At 45.3% G+C, this 16,950-nt stretch overlaps 1 protein-coding gene across 1 annotated transcript in view; it reads left to right on the top strand.

Moving 5' to 3' along the window:
- Positions 1-16,950, top strand: part of RPH3A (rabphilin 3A) — an 89,284-nt gene that overhangs the window by 20,253 nt on the left and 52,081 nt on the right. Inside the window, exons 3-4 of the mRNA XM_031442762.2 lie at positions 11,642-11,730; positions 15,523-15,534. Coding sequence (XP_031298622.2) covers positions 11,660-11,730; positions 15,523-15,534 — 83 coding nt within the window. The 5' untranslated portion in view covers positions 11,642-11,659. The remainder of the gene's footprint in view (positions 1-11,641; positions 11,731-15,522; positions 15,535-16,950) is intronic.

Below are 16,950 nucleotides of genomic sequence, written 5' to 3'. Positions count from 1 at the left end.
GTGGAGGCCTGTTCATGGAGGTCACCAGTTCACCGATCTACCATGGGGCGCTGCTCCAGGGGGCAGAACAGAGCGGGGAGGGGGACAGGAACTGTGAAGGTCACTCATGTTCCCCAGCCAGCACCGACTGGGGTTCAATTTTCTGTTGCTTTCCCCTCCCTGGTGTCAGGAGGGCCTGGACAGGAGAGAGGAATGGATGGAGGCAAGTCTTCGAGATTTATTATTCATGGGAACTAAGAGAAGCTTTTTGTTATTTCTGAAGTGGTCTCAGATTTCTTAGAGTCCACGTCCCAGGGAAGTAGCCATGACTGGACTGTGTGAGGCAAGAAGTGTCCTTCCCGCCCAGAGAACCTGTCACCATGTTATTTGGTGGTGGTGGTGGGGGGGGTTCTGCAAGAGCCGTCAGGTAACAGCTCGTGGAGCTTTGCCCTGTATCAACACTAGCCTCGATACTGTCGACCGCTGTGTTTTCCACTCCAATCTCTCAACAACCCTATGAAGAAGGTGCTGTTACAGCTCCCATTTTGCAAAGAAGGAAATCAAGAAAATCTGAAATGTTAAGTAATTTGCCCAGGCTCACCCAGCTTGAGTTTAGCTGGAGATTGAGCCGAAGTCCACGTGAATCCAAAGCCGGAGCTTTTGACAGAAGATTCTGTCATGAAATTTGTACCATGGGTGAAAATGAGGGTGGGGTGTGCGCGCGCCCGTGTGCGTGTTGAGGCGAGAAGACAAGTAAAGCTCTTCCCTGGACCCTAATTGCCTCTTCTTCCAAGGATGAAGTGAAACATGCATTTTCCCAGAGCAGGGAGCATCTAAGGCCGGATTACTTAATCTTTCTGTCTTGTATCCCGAGACTGGCTCTGCCTGCTTGATAAGAGTCAGGCCAAGTTAAGTGTGACGAGTTTCGGCCACAGATGAGGGGAAAAAGAGTCTGTGATCTTGAACCATTCCTTTCCAAATCCAGAAAGAGGCCACTTCAGAAAAGCACATCGCCCTCTTTCCAACAGCCTCAACCAGTCGTTTTGCTATCTGTGCTTGATTACCTCCCATGAAGGGGAACTTGTTACTTCTCAAAGCAGTATATCCTCCCTTTGATACCTCTGATGGTTAGAGTGCTGTTCTTTACCTTAAGCCAGGCTCTTTTACTGTACATTTCACGTTTTGGCACCAGATCTGGCCAGGCAGCTGCGTTATATGAGTGGTTGTCCAGAGTAGTGGTCAAGAGTGTTGTCATTAAGGGGAGACAAGTCTGGACTTATACCCTGGTTGGCTCCACCATCCCTGGCTAGGACCTTGGGCATGTTAACGAACCTTTCCAAGTCTCAGGAGTGGAAGTAACCTCATAGGATGGTGTTGACAATGAAATGAGGTGGGATACAGACATTGCCCATCTGAAGCCTAGTGCTGTTGATTTCTGTGCTACCTTACCTTTGCTACGTACACACGCTCAGGGCAGGATAGTGAGCTGGTCAAAAGCACAATCTCTGAAGGGGGAGGGAATAGCTCAGTGGTGAGAGCACATGCTTAGCATGCCCGAGGTCCTGGGTTCAATTCCCAGTACCTCCATTTAAAAGTAAATAAATAAATAAACCTAATTACCTCCCCCTCAAAAAAAAAAAAAAAAAAAGCACAATCTCTGTAGCCACACTGCCAGGATGTGAAATGTGGCCCCATCATTTACTAGCTGTGTGACCTGAGAGAGATTACCCAACCTCTCTGTGCTCCAGATGTATCACCTGTGAAAGGGAAATAATCATTGTTCATTGGATCTTTGTGAGGATTGAGTGATTCAGTACCTAGAACCATGCCTGGCATATAGAAGACAGGCAGAAAACTGGTCACACACCCAGAGGAGTAAATGAACAGATTTTAATTAAGAGACAATTTACAGACATGTGAGCAAATCAGCAAGATCAAGGGAAACCAGGATACTGAAACACTCCAGCATCCAACAGAGGGAACGATCGCCATGTCCAGGCCCAGAGGGTCAGGGGAGAGAACAGTAATGGACCCAGAGGAGAAAGGGTTATACAGAGAGTTCCTTCTGACAAGAGCTACTACCTTTAGTAGAGCCCCACAGCCCGCCTACGGTGACCAGCAGGAGGGATCCAGGGAATAAATACCCCAGCCTCTTTTTCTTTCCTCCCTCCAGTTATCTGCAGTGCCTCCAATTAGACAAACCCAGCCAGAAACCAGAGGGTAAGGGAGCCACTGATGCTGTCCACACAGGCCAGCCTCCCAGGGCACAGAGCAGGGTGGAGGGTGAATGGATCTGGGGAGTGAACAGAAATTACCCAGCAAAGCTGTTTCTATGATTAGTTTAGACCACACAAGGTAACTATATTTGCCATACAAAAACAGCAAATTGATATGCTTAACCAAATATTATAGTATTTGTACCAACAGTCAATATAGCAGGGTGGTCAGAAGGCTCATTTATATAAGGCCCAGCAGGAGTATCTTTGGATATTCCACCTGCTACCACTGTGACCTTGGCAAACCAGGGACTCAGTTTCCTCACCTGTAAAATGGGAATGCTACAGCCCCCATCTATGATTTGTGAAAATGCTCCTCAGATGAGAGACGGGGACACTACCATTTTTTAAATAAGGGATCAATGCCTGTCTCTGCTGTAGTATTTCATCCCTGAGGCAGAGGAGGGATGAGGGCGACACTTGTGGTCTCTATGGCATGAGGAGAGTTCGGGCTGCAGATGGTCAATTCTAACTGAGTTTTAATCAGAATGAGTGTCATTGCAACTTGGGCTTCAGGGGCAGCCAGAAGCCATTAAGCTAAATGACTTGTTTTAATACGCAGACCTGACTAATCACATTTTCCTGCTTGGAGCCACGTGTGTCTGTGCACCCCTGCGCAAGTGCAGAAGCTAGTCCTCAGCTTTTCCCTTCCCATTCCTCACCACAGTGTAGTTGGAGCAGACATAGGCTTGATCAACAACACAACAAAGACAAGCTTACACTTGATCTGGGAATCAGGTAATTGACTAGATGGTGCAGGGAGCCCTGAAGAGCATTCCTTCGGCAGTGTCTGCCTTTGTATTTTGTTGCTCGGTATTTGGGTTTGTAGACTCAGGGCTCAGAGGGATTCATAACCCAAGGGAAGAAGGAATGTTAGGGGTACCCTTGTCTAGCAGGAGACATTCTCCCGAGAAGATCAGTTCCGGATGCTCTGCCCTGCCCTCGGTGAGTGCCATGGATTTACTTCTGCAGACTCATTTCAAATGCATGCACCGTTGTGACTTACTGGCTGTGTATCCTTGGACAAATGACCTTACCTCTCTGGGCTTTCCTCATCTGTAAAATTGGATAATAAAGGATCCTCCTTTCTAGGATTGTTATGAAGATCAGACAAGATGTTGCCTGTGATATACTTAGTGCACTTCTGACTCATATTGAGCACAGTCAGGATGGGTTAGGTTGTGCTGCATGAACAAACAATTCTCAACGTTTCAGTGGCTGAAATAACAATTTGTTTCTCACTTGTGCTTCCTGGATAAGGTGGGCTCGCAGGGGGTGTCTACTCCACATTTGTCCTCACTCAGGGACCCAGACTGACGCGAGCTCCGTCTTCATACATCCATGATTGCCAAGACAGGGAAAGGGGAAAGTGGTGAACTAGGCACCCGCTTTAGAATTTCCTGGAAACTTTCATTGGCTGAAACAGGTCATGTGGCCACGCCCAGCTTTCCTATCACGTGGTGGAAAGCCAGAAATACTTGGTCATCAGCACTAATGACAACCAGAGCAGTCTCAAATGACCCCTGCTTTAGTACAATTATATTGTTATTATCATAATACATATGATAAATAAATATTTCCATCATTCATCAATATCATGTTTCATGTACGTACTCTAGCTTCAAGAATCCTGAGACATTTCCTTCTAGTGCTGAAGTTGGGTTCCCATAACCTGAGGAAAACATAACTGAGATTATTATTAATAATAACATAAATTAGTGATAGCTCCCACTTGACAAGGGGGGGATTTGGGCCAGACCTCAGACCAAGGAATTTACATATAGCATCTCATTTAATCCTTACATAATCCTATTTTGAGATGGGTCCTATTATTGTCCCCATTCTATAGATGAAGAAACTGAGGTTCAGGAAGGTGAATCCACTTGTCAGGTTTATAAATGGCAGAATGGGCTTGGCCCCCAAACCCATACCCTAAGTTGCCTTGCTGAACTGTCTGCTGAGAATGTGTGGTCTTAGCCTCTGGATCTTTAAATAGAAGTAGGGGTTGTCCAGGTGGGGAGCACTGGAGGAGACACCATGCACCATCATTGCTGACTCACAGAAATAAGGGTTCATCATTGGATCCCTGTCTCTCTTTTCTGTCCTGTTTTCCCCTCCTTCCAGCCCTGCATCACCCCAGGCTTCATCTGCATAAAATTCTCCGTTCTCTAAATATTTCATGTCCATTGAAGCCTCTGAGCCTTTGATCACTCTATTCCCTCATCTTTTCCTCCATTCTTTGTCTTGCACTCCAGCTCATCCTTTAGGGACCAGCCCCAATTTACCTCCCTTTAGGAAGACCCACCCGACCCCCACCCCCAGGCAAAGCCAATTCCACAAACTGCTCCCATGACAATTTGTACATTAACAAATCTATACCTTTTCTAGACACATAAATGCACACACACACGTGCACACACGTGCCCACACACTTGCAACACAGTCTTTTGAGAGAAGGGAAGAAATTAGCCTTTGTTTTTAATTAACGCTGGTTCTTTCATCTCAACTTTTAGTATTGCCACCTCATTTGTCTTATAAAGTACTTAGCTTTGCTTTTAATTAGTGCTGTTTATCGTCACTGAATTTTAATAGTCAGTGCAGGGTCTCAGCAGGCCTTGGTGAGATTGCCTTACAAATGTTTCTTGTCCTCCTGTACCACCTCAGCTTGGGTGGCAGTGTCTCTGAAGTAAAGGAGGGGAGATTTCGGCGGGTGGCTGAAGAAGGTTGTATTTTTTCCAGATCTCAGCCAATTCTGCTTGCCTTTGAGATCCTTATTTGCTCCAAGGGAGCTGGTCTATGAAGACATATAGAGAGTGCTCAGGGGAGTTGCAGTGGCAGAAATTCAATTCTAATTTGCCTTTAGGAGGAAAAAGAGGAACATATTGGCTCGTATGTTCAACCTATAGTAGCCAAAAGACGGAAAGATTCAGGGGTGGCTGGATCCAGCATTCCAAGAGCATTATCAGGAATCAGGACCTCTCCATCTCTCATCCTTCGTCCCTTGGCAGGCCTTTCCCATGTGGTGGCAAAAGTGACCAATAGCAGTTCCAGGCTTCTGTTCTGCCAGTTTAGCCATCCCCGTGGGAAGAATACTTCTTTCCATACAGTTCCATACAGCAAATCTTAGGGCAGGCCTTCATTGGTCCAGACTGGGTCATGTGCCTGTTCCTGAACCAATCACTGTAGCCCATGCACGTAATACACTGATTGGTCAGGCATGGGTCGTTGGCCCGCCTCTAGGGACCAGGTTTGGGTAACCTCCATCTGAGCCACACAGATTGACACTGAGAGAGAGATGGTTTCTCAAAGGAAAACTGGGGTGCTGTTACTCAAATTAAGAAGGGGTAAGTTTTGCACAGGCAAAAACAAGAAATCTCTACCCCAGGTGTCCACGGCAGTGTCTCAACTTGGGCCCAAAAAGTACCTGGAATTTAGACATTTGTTTTCCTCTCTAGTTCCAGCCTCAAATAACTAACAGTGACCTCCTTGCCTGATACTTAAAAAGCATTTTATATCACCAGGCTGTTAATACTTCAGCTCTTTCTCTAGCAACCCTGCAAGGTAGGCATGACAAAGATAGGAATTTTTATGTCCTCATTTTACAGATTCAGAAACTGAGGCCTAGAAACTTACTTAGTGAATAGGGGAGCTGGGGTTGGATCCCAGTCCTCTCAAGGGCAGCAATTATCCTACAACAATGGGCTGCTCTATCAGTCAGCTTTTGCTGCATAACAAAGCACCCCAAAGCTTAGTGGATTAGAACAATAGTCATTTATTTCTCTCAAGATTGTTTAGGTCAGTGATTGGGCTGAGTTCAGCTGAGTGGTTCTTCTAGGCCAGACTTGGATGATCTTGGCTGGGCTTGTTCATGCCTGTGGTCAGCTTGTATGTTGGCTGGGACTGGCCAGTTTATCATGGGGGCAGTGGCAGAAGCTAGGACAACTGCGATCCCCACAAGGTGGTCTCTGAAACCTGCCAAAGTTGCTGAGCAGTGGGGGGTGCGCTCTGTGCCTGCCTTAAAACCCCATAAAATGGGGACTGTCCTGTGGGATTTCTCGAAGATTCATGACGGGAGCCGTCGGTTATTGCTGTGTGGTGATGGGAGAACAATGGGAAGGTGACAGTGAATTTGCTCTGTTTCAAGGCCAGCACAGAGGTGCTTCATTTCAAGCATCTCTCAGGCCTGTCCCTGTCTTGTCTTGAACACCAGCCAGCTCAGCATGGAAGGAACCAAGGCCTTGTCTTTCCAGCCTCGACCAGTCTCAGGAAAGGCTGGGGATGTCCCATGTGGCTGCAGTAGCAAAGAGAAACCAGCAGCAGCCTGCACCCTCTAGATGTACCTGGATGGGTAGGGGATGCTGGAGCTCTGAGAGAGGAGGCTGGAATGGCAAGGCGTGCAGGCAAGTGGAGGGGGGGGGGGGCACTCAGCTCTGTCAAGTATAGTAGGCAAGAGAGGAGACCACCATCTTTCTCTTTGCTGGTCCAGGTGACCTTGCCTTGGCAAAGATGTATAGGGACCCTAAGTGCCTGGTGAGTAGTCACAGCTGGATGCATGGTTGAGACAGAATAGAATATATTCAGCTCACATCTCAAAGCCCTTCTGTGACCCCCACATCACTCAGAGTGGAAGCTTAAATGGTCCTAATGATCTGATGTGCTCCTCCACCCCCATTACAGCTTCAGCTCCCACTCATCTCCCCCTTGCTCACTCCGCTCCAGCCACTCTGCCCTCCTTGCCGCTTCTCCAGCTTACCAAGCAGATGCTCACTGCCGGGCCTTGGCACTTGCTTTCCCCTCTGCCTGGAATGCCCTGCCTCAGAGATCCACATGGCTCAGTCCATTACCCACTTCAGATCTTTGCTCAAATATCATCTCTCAGTGAGGACCCCCCTGACCACTCATTTAAAATCAAACTTCCCTCTCAATCGCAATTCCCCTTCCCTGTTTTATTTTTCTCTAAAGCACTCATCACTAGCTGACACGTTTTACATTTGACTTACTATTTGTTTATTATCTGTCTTCCCCACTAGAAGGTAAGCTCCATGAAGACAACAGTTTTCCTCTTTTTTTTCACTAGTTTGTTTTAATGCTGTATCCCCAGGACCTAGAATAGTGTCTGGCACATAGTAATAGATGTTCTATAAATATTTTTTGATTCTTCCCATTTGTCAAGAGAAGCTGGCAATCTGTATTTTTAATTAAACCCTGTGCTTTTAAAATATTGGCTTAATTTTACTTTTAAAAAACACTGCACGGGCCAAACAAAACATATTTTCTGCTTGGATCCTGTTCATGGATCCCGTACTCCACCCGTTTGGAGCCATTGGTGGAAGTTGCATTTCCCACACGTCGGGTAGTCTGAGTGATTTTTTTTTTCCAGATTAGTAACTGAGCATTGATAGCCTGGATGCAGGGGAAGAAGAAAGGGGCAGGAAGAGAGAGATGGAACTGACTGGTGGCTACAGGTTCTGATGCAAAGCATCTGGATTAATTCCAATACCGTGGGGCTGGGAGGCTGACTGTGGCATTGAACTCCACGCAGACAGCCACAGCTCACACTGGGTCCCTGCAGTGCCCTGAAGTGCCACATACAGCCCCTGCCAGCTCAGCCCAGCCCCGTGTTGCACTTAGACACCTGCTGTGTTTCTGCATCTAAATGGGTTTTCAGGGTTGGGTTTTTTTCAGTTCAGCTAAAACCAGCAGAAGACCTTGGGGATTCTGGGGAATGGAGGCTCAGTTCCTTAACAAACAGTGTTAAAGGGAGCCAGGGGAGAAGTCTGTAGAACAAAATGCATGGGGAGAAAGGCGAGGTTCTGGAATCTAGCCTTTCTGGGCTTGAGACAGGGTCTTCCTGGTTATCTTGAGCCGCAGGGTGGCGTAAGGGTTAGCACCAAGCTGTGGAGTTGGGCACATCGGGAACAAGGCCTGGCTCTGCCACTTACATGCAGATTTACTGAGTGCCCACTGCACTCACTGAGCTCTAGGTCTCGTGTGAAGATTTATTGAGCACCTACTGGCTGCAAAGTGATAATTTAGGGCCCCTTGTTCAAATACTATAAAGGATTTCTAGATGATGACAGCGGAGCATTAAGACAGTTGTGGGCCTGTCTAAGCACACAGTCCTTCTAAGCTTGGTCCTTCTAAGCATGGGGCCCTGTGCGACTGTATAGGTCACAGGCTTATGAAGTTGGCACTGCATGCACTGGAGTTACAACTGTTGAACAAATACAGACCCAGGGCCCTGCTCTCACAGATATTATAGAATAGGTAGGGAGACAAACAGCAAATAAATAATAATAGTAATTGCAAATCATGATAAGTATTAAAAGGAAACAAACAGGATGCAGTGAGAGTAAGTAAGGGGTGAGAGGTGACTTAGAGAGTGTAGTCAGGGAGGGCTTCTTGGAGGAGGTGACATTTGAGCAGAGACTAGCAGAGCATGAGAAGAAACCAGCCGTGCGAGAGCAAGAGGAAGATGCTATCCAGGCAGAGAGGCAGCAGAGGCAAAGGCCTGGCAGCTGGAATAGGCAGCGTGACTGGAGCATGGTCTGAGATACAGGAAGGGCAGGCAGGTCGTGATAGTTCCTTGAGGTCACAGAGTCTTAAATCTTACATGCAATGGGCAGCCCTTGAAGCACTTTATTATTATTTTTAAATTATCTCTTTAAAAAGCCATTCATGTTTGTATAGCTAACATATCCAAGTGGTTGCAAATACAAAGGGCAATAATGTGAAAATTCTTATCTCAGTCCCGACTGGCTACCCAATGTCCCTTCCCCAAGAGGCAAGCAATGTGACCCGTTTCTTGTGAGTTCTCTGCAGAGACACTTTATGCATATACGGCCCCAAATCACATGCACATGTCCTCCTTTCCCTTGTGCACACGAATGGTGTTGTTCTGGAACACGGCCCTACATCTTGGCCTTTCCAGCAGACAGTTCATCTTGGTGATCAGTCCAAGATGATGTGGATCTGTCGTAAAGAGCCTCATTATTCTTCACAGCTGTGCGGTCCTCCACCGCATAGATGCACCAACACTCGGCCGGACGGCGCTCATCATCAGGCACTTAGATTCCTTCATCAGAAAGAGTTTAAGCAGGCCTTTGGGAAGCCTGCTTTAACACTCTCCATGACTCAGTTGCTCATCTGTGAAATGGGATGAGAAGAACGTCTACCCCTGAGGGCTATTGTGAGGATTAAATGAGATAAAACCTGAAAGGCGCTTAGCAGGTACCGAGCCCTCGATACCTGCCACCATTGATTCTGGCTTTTGTCGCTCTGGTTCCTGAAAGTAGACTGTTCTTCGGGGCTCATACCAGGGGTGTGGGGGGCCTTGTGCCCAGGAGATACACCCTCTTACCTCCACCTGCATTTTCACCCCCAGCCGGGATGTGGACACATGACTTCCCTCCTCTGGGCCTTATACTCCAGGTGTTCAAATAGCCTGTTACTCAGACTTCCCTCTCCAGGCCCAGGTGGTTGACCAGGACTAGGAGTCCAATCCTGGGATGTTACACTTTGAGAAGCCTCGGTGGCAAAGCTGAAATAATCAGTGCTGCCCAGGGTGGCTTCGGGCCTGGAGAGACAGAGCCGGGTGGGATCCATGGGGTGGCCAGCAGTGAGTCTGGACTTGGCAGGCAGAATTTTAATAGGAAATGAACTCCCGGAGTGCATGGCTGAGCGCAGGAAAGGGTGGGCAAGCCGGGAGGGCAATAGAATTTGGAGATCAGAGTTCCTAGAAGGGGACTGTGTATCCCTTGCCCCAGCTCCCCCTACCCTCTGGGATCCTCCAAGGGCAGTATTGCATTTCTGCCGCAAAGCAGGAGGTAAGGCAATCAGATGAACGTTTGCTGTCCAGATCCAGGGCAGCCGAGGAAGCTCATTACCGGAGACTGAGGCTCTCTCTACCCTGCAGAGGCTTGGGGTCCGCAGGGGGGCCGGGGCAGTCTCATTCAGCTCTTGGCACAGGCAATAATGAGATGTTAAGGTTCTTTTCAGCAGATTTCCTTCACAACAGGAGCCATCTCTCCCCCTACTTTTTTTTTTTTTTTTCTGTTTTCAAAGCAGAAACAATGAAATGGTCATATTAACCTGGGAAGATTATGTTAACCACACAGGAGCAGGCGAAATGGCTTTACTGTAAGGGGCCTTTTCTCTTCTGTGTCCAACCATCAGCCCTGCTCTGGCTTCACCCACCCGAAGGCTTAATAATTGCACTGACTGCATTCTCTCCCTGTTTACCTCCCAACTTCTCATCTATTCAGCTTCCCAGGAAAAAAAAAAAAGACTGTGTTGTAACAAGATCTTCAGGGAAATCAGGACCCACTGGACACAGTGACCTACCTTCGAAAGCTTTTTAAAAAAATAAATTAAATGTAATCTCCTCTAAAAATAAATACATCTAATTACCTCCCCCAGCCAAAACAAAACAAAACAAAATAATTAAATGTAATCTCTATCATCTCTTTCCCCTTACTCTTTGGCTAAAGCTGGAGGAGGGGAGGAGGGGAGATTCAGAGAGAATGAAATCTTGGCGAAGTTCAGCTGGACTGACTTAGCATTGACGGAGACTCATTCATGTGTTACACAAATATTTATTAAATGCAGGCGCTGTTCTGGGTGTTAGAGATAAAGCAGAAGGAATTCTGCAGGAGACTTACATTTTAGCAGAGAGATGACCACCGTGGGTGTGCTGTCGTCACAAGCTGTGGTTTATGTTTGTGGAACTCTCCCTGGCCACTGCGTAGAGCATAGGTTGAAGTGGGCCAGAGGTGGAGGCAGGGAGGCCCATGAAGAGCCTTCCGTCGTCAGCCAGGCTGGGGTGGGAGTGGTTCGGATCAGCATATTCAGGCAGAGAACATTGGGAAGATTGCAGGTTAATTAGGAAGATCAAGCCAACGTGACTTTCTGATGGTTTGGGTGTAGAGTATTAAAAAGAAAGCAAGCTAGGGATGATGCTAACATTTGGGACCTCAAAATGCTAAGAGGTGGGGTGGTTTTTTTTGTTTTGTTTTGGTTTTTGTTGGCCTGACCAAAGCCAAGTTGACTAGTACATGAGTCAGATGACATCCTCCAGTGGAAAGACCCTGGGCTAGAGTTAAGAGCTCTGACCCTCCCTCCTGGATATGTGGCCTTGTATCAGCAATGAATGGGAGGAACACAGATTAAAGGGAGGGAGCTCTTCGCTCTGATTCATTTCTGCCACAGGGGGCTGTGACTCCAGCAGGTCACTTCCCCCCTTGGTTCCCCATCTGGAAAGTGGAGAAGCTGGATGTAGTTCCATTTCTTCCCCGTATCCCCCAGAGTGCTTGGCATAGAGCAGGGTCCTGAGAAGTAAGAGGCGATTGGATAACTGTGTGATGTTCTTCTGCGCTTATGTTTTCCAGGAGCACCGGACGTCTGCCATGACTGACACCGTGTTCAGCAACAGCTCCAATCGTTGGGTGTGTCCCAGTGACCGACCCCTTCAGTCAAAGTAAGTTGCTGTGTCTTTTGGGGAGTGGTTTGCTTTGGGGGCAATGAGGTCCTGATCTGCACTTGGAGGAGGAAAGGAAGAGCAAGGAAAGAAATAGAATTCCCCCCGCCCCCGGGGCGGAGGGAGAAAAGAACCTGGTGGGAGTTCTGTCATGGACACTTCTCCACTGATTCTACTGCTTTGCAAGGTTGGAGTAACAAGATTAAATTCTGAGCTCTGTGCCCTAAATTAGAGGTGGTCTGGAAAGAGCACAGACCTGGTGGTTAGAATCAGACTTGGTTGCTTCTAGGTCTGAGCTAGTGTACTGAGTGATCATCAGTGAATCTCTTTCCCTTCTTTGGGCCTCAGTTTCCTCATCAATTAAGTAAGGAGGTTGGACTGGATCAGAGGTTGCAAACTGGCAGGCCACCAGCCGACTCTGACTTGCAGAAAGGTGTTTTTCATTTTTGGCCTGATCATTTAAAAATCGGAAAATTCCACATCAAAGTAACTTTACATTCTGCACCCAGTAATTATTTTACCTGAATCAGTGGTGTGCTGGATCCGCACCATGGTGGCTCAGGAGAACTGATGTTAAATTTTCAGGAATTTTGCAAGTCAGTTGTTAAACATGGCCATTATTAAAAATTAAGTTATATGATTTTTATAATTAAATGATATTAAACACAAAAGTAGTGACTACTCAACACTAACCACTTCTTAATTATTTTACTACATTTTGTTATTCTCTGTTACTGGTGTCTTTTGTACCTGCATGGTGAAATACTATGTAACAGTACACTAGTGCGTGTCTCTTCCCAGTTCTGCATTTAGTGGCCTCGTGGAGGTACTCAAAATCAGCCACAGTGGGGCTTTTTTTCTCCAGAGATTCAACTGTTAAACATTTATCAGCACACCACTGCCTGAAGACCCTGATAATCTAAGTTTATCATTCCTGCAGATGTTTACTCATAAGGTCTTGTTTCTTTGAATGCTTGGTAATTTTTTATTGTGAGCTCCATCTGTGAGAATCCTGGGGATCTACCTTGGGAATATTTTTTTTCAGACAGATTTGCATTTGCTTCTGCCAGGAATCAGGTGTGCTCACCCAGGATGACCTGAGCTCCTTTGGAAGGTCCTGGCTCATAGTGGGGGTCTCAGATTCAGCTTCTGCACCTTGCTCAGAGCTCAGAGTCAGCCTCTGCAGCAGAACACTGGTATTCACATTGCCTTACTGCTCACAGCTCCCTGTTCTGGATTCAGTTTGCTGGGTTTTCTTTTTCTTTCTTAAAAAACTGCCTTATAAAGTTAAAATTAATGTACCTCCAACAGTACACATTTAAAGTCCAATTTGATCATTTTTACACACGTGTGTATATTCATTCCCCTTTGCAGCCTCTCCTTCCTGCCCCTCCCTCTCCCTTCCCATCCTTGGGTAATTACTAATCTTCTTTCTGTAACTATAAATTAGTTTGCATTTTTTAGAATTTTATATAAATGGAATTATTCAGTGTGTACTCCTTTTTGAGGGGAGATGTCTTTTTTTCACTTGGCATAATTATTTCACAATCCATCCATATTGTTTTGCATAGCGATAGTCTATTCCTGTTTATGACCAAATAATATTTCGTTGTGTGGATATACCGCAATTTGTTTATCCATTCATCTATTGATGGACATTTAGGTTGTTTCCAGTTTGGAACTAGTACAAATAAAATTTGTATAGACATATGCTTTCATTTCTCTTGAGTAAATTCCTAGGAGTTGAAGGTCCCAGTGGTATAGTACAGGTATGTTTAACTTTTTAAGAAACTGCCAAACTGTTTTCCAAATTGGTTGTACCACTTTAAGTTTCCACCAGAAGCGTGTGAGAGTTCTGTGTCTCTACCTCCTCACTGACACTGGATATGATTAGTCTTTTCCATTTTAACCATCCTAACGTGTGCGGAGTAGTATTTGTTTTGTGATTTTAGTTTGCACTTTCCTAATGACTAACGATGTTGAATATCTTCTCATGTAATTTTGCCATTATATAACCTCTTTGTTAAAATGTCTGTTCAAATACTTGGTCCATTTAAAAGTCAGGTCATTTATCTTCTTGTTATAAAGTTTTACAAGTTTTTTTTCCATAATGTTATAGGTTAAAATCCTTTTTTGGAGATGTATTTTGCACATATTTTTTCTGTCTATGACTTGCATTTTCTTTTTCATAACAGAGTCTTTTGAAGAGGAAATGCTTTTTTACTTTGAGAAAGTCAGTTTTGCTTATTTATTTTGAAGTGGGGAAGGAATGTAGGAGAATTCCCTTACTTTCTAGCAGCCCTAGAACCGCATTAAAAAAAAGATTTGCCCTCATTTATCGAGGCCCTAATTATACATTGGTGAAGGGTTTTTGGAATATTTAGTCTACTCATACTGTCTGAAGCAAAAGCCCCGTCTGTTCACTACTTCTACCTAAAACCTCCTCTAGTTCAACGAGTTTTACAGTTTTGAAGACATCATTGAACTCTGCTGGTTTCCTTTTTGAAAGGAAACTTCTAGTTTCCAAGCCCTTCCCATGATGTCCTCTTGAAACCAAACTTATTTGGCAGAGAATATTCTATCAGCCAAAAATTATGTGCCTGTATTATAAACAGTTGCCTGAAGGTGGATGGGGTAAAATACTTACTTTATTTAAGAAATGTCAGCTAATTAAAATCCCATCCATCAGAGTTTACTTTAGTCAGTATGAAGCCAAACAATTTGCCTTACAATTAAATTAGAATTATTCAAAGGGTCTGGCTGCAGGTTCATTAAAGTGCTCCCAGGCTCCTGTGAAACATCTTGGCATTCTGAGTGCATCCGGCTGGCTTGATTACTACTGCATTTTCTTCAGATATTAAAATTATTTTCCAATAAATGCTAATGGGTGAATTATAGTCACCACACATGCTGTCTAGTCTGCTGCAGTGGTGATGTGCTAATGCAGATGCTTCTGATGTCTTTCTCCAGGAAATTAGGAAATCTAGTCTTAATTAACTGCTGGCCAGCCAGATACACTTACGGCTTTTGTGATTTTTCAAATGCCTTCCTCATTCAGCCTCCTTGAATGTAACGATGGTGCTGGGAACATAATTGTGATTGTGTTTGAAAAAAGTGAACGCATCTGCCTCTTGCATGGGCGGGGCAGTGGTTCGGCTCTCTGTGTTGGGAATAAGGGGGAGAAATGCTGGTCTCTGATATTTCTCTATAGCTTTCAAGTCTACAAGCCGGAGAGCACCAGAGATGAGAGATGGAAATTGAGGCACGAAGAGAAGACATGGTAGTGCATCTAGTAAATGAAGATGCTGGTCTTCTTTTTAGAATGAGAGGACCCACATCCCCAAATGGGGCACTGCAGGTTCTACTTTGGGATGGTCCAGTTAATGTTCAGGGCTCATTGCCCTACCCCAATGCACTCTTTATCCCCCAGTGTTTGAAACCAAGAATGATGGTGGCCCTGTTACCATTAAGTGACTTCTCTTTGGTGCCTCACCAAAGAAAAACGTCATTCAAATACGTAAATGATCAGATTGGTTAATTAATAAGTTGAACTAATTGATCATTTTAATCAAAGCTGTAGATTATACACATTGGATACATACATACATTGCAGCAGTCTCATTTTAGATGTGCTGGAATAAGAGAATAATGACTGGGAAAGAAAAATAGAAGTAGGTCATTGTGATTTAACCTGTGTGGCGTTGCATCCAGACAGTGTTGGCGTTGTTATGAGATTTTTCTCCCTAACTTTATTCATTTTTTTCTTTCTCTCCTTTCTTTGCCTGCCTTCAGTGACAAAGAACAGTGAGTACTTTATGATACTTTTATTTTCCTACAGACTGAATTTTATCCCTTTTCTCATCAAAGTGGCTTGCCCCTAAAGAGAGATGATTCAAAGAGGAACTAGCAATTTTACGTATGTTTAAAAAAAAAAAAAAACACTCCTCTTTAGAAAAAAATTACGAAATTTCAAGAAAAAAATCTTGATAGAAGGATGGAAAGTATTCCTTAGGAGAGCCCTCAGCTGAATTCTTGTGGGTAATTTGTGGAGTTCAGCAAATTTATTAACCCCCTGTGCCTCTGTTCCTGCAGCATTTTGCCTGGGAACACTGTTCTTAGATAAAGAAAATATTAACTCAAATAGCTGCCCTCATCAGTCAAAGATGGTGATGAACAGAACAGAGCTTGTGGGAAGTTTTTTACTGTTCTCCGTCACCTCATGGGAGGTCAGACTGATTTCCCAGTGAAATGACTTTGACTCAGAGGTCCGATCTTTGCTCATAACTTTTGTGTTTTAATTTGGACTCATTTCCTAAATATGCATGACAGATTGGATGCTGGGTCCAATAAATGAACAGTCAGGCTGCAAAGCACACTGGGCTTTGGTTGTGTGTGCACAGTCAGAAACTATGGAAGGTCATTTTTACCCTCCCCATGGTGGGGAAGTTATAACAGAGCCACAAGCACAGTGCTTGGTCTGGCCTCAGAACACCCAGGTCTGAGTCCTGCCCTGGGACTCAATGTCAGTGTGGCCTTAGGGCACTGCCCTCCACCTCCTTGAGCCCAGGCCATCTCCTTTGTTACATGGGTATGGTAACCCTGACCTTCCACCCTCACCGGGAGATGGTACAGTTAGATGAGATGCATGAGAAAGCTTTGTCAACTGTAAAGCGGCAGATAAAGTCAGAGGAAGGTGTGGATCACAAACTTGCCTTACCCTATTGTGTATATATGTGCGCGCGCGCACACACACACATACATTGTGTATGCGTGCTTGTATACGTGGTGTGGTAAGATTCTGGTCAGACAAGATCTTTTTATGAAGATGGTGAGTCTATTATTCAGACACGCTAGGAAGAGACACTGAAATGTTGTCCGATTGTAAATAAGAACATCGCAAGAGAGAAGTTCATGACTTCAGAGGGTCCCAAGTGCTTAAGACTTCCTGAATGCTGAAAGTTGAAAGGTAGAGTGTATATCCATCCTCCTTCCCTCCCTCCCTTCCTCCCTCCTCCTCCTCCCCTCCTCCCATCCTCCCTTGCTTCCTTCTCTAACACTCACCCAGGGCTTACTACGTATCATGCTCTGTGCTAAGCACCAGAAATACAGGTTTGGCCAAAGTTTGAGTGGATGTCTAGAGGGGTTCACAAACAAATAAACAGCCAGTCACCAACAAATACACTTCATTGTGCATGGAGCGACACTAGCAGAATCACAGTG

This window comes from Camelus dromedarius, chromosome 31, assembly GCF_036321535.1.
Source record: "Camelus dromedarius isolate mCamDro1 chromosome 31, mCamDro1.pat, whole genome shotgun sequence".
Lineage (NCBI taxonomy): Eukaryota > Metazoa > Chordata > Mammalia > Artiodactyla > Camelidae > Camelus > Camelus dromedarius.
The sequence above is the reverse complement of the archived record's forward strand: the minus strand, read 5'-3'. Positions and strand labels throughout refer to the sequence as shown.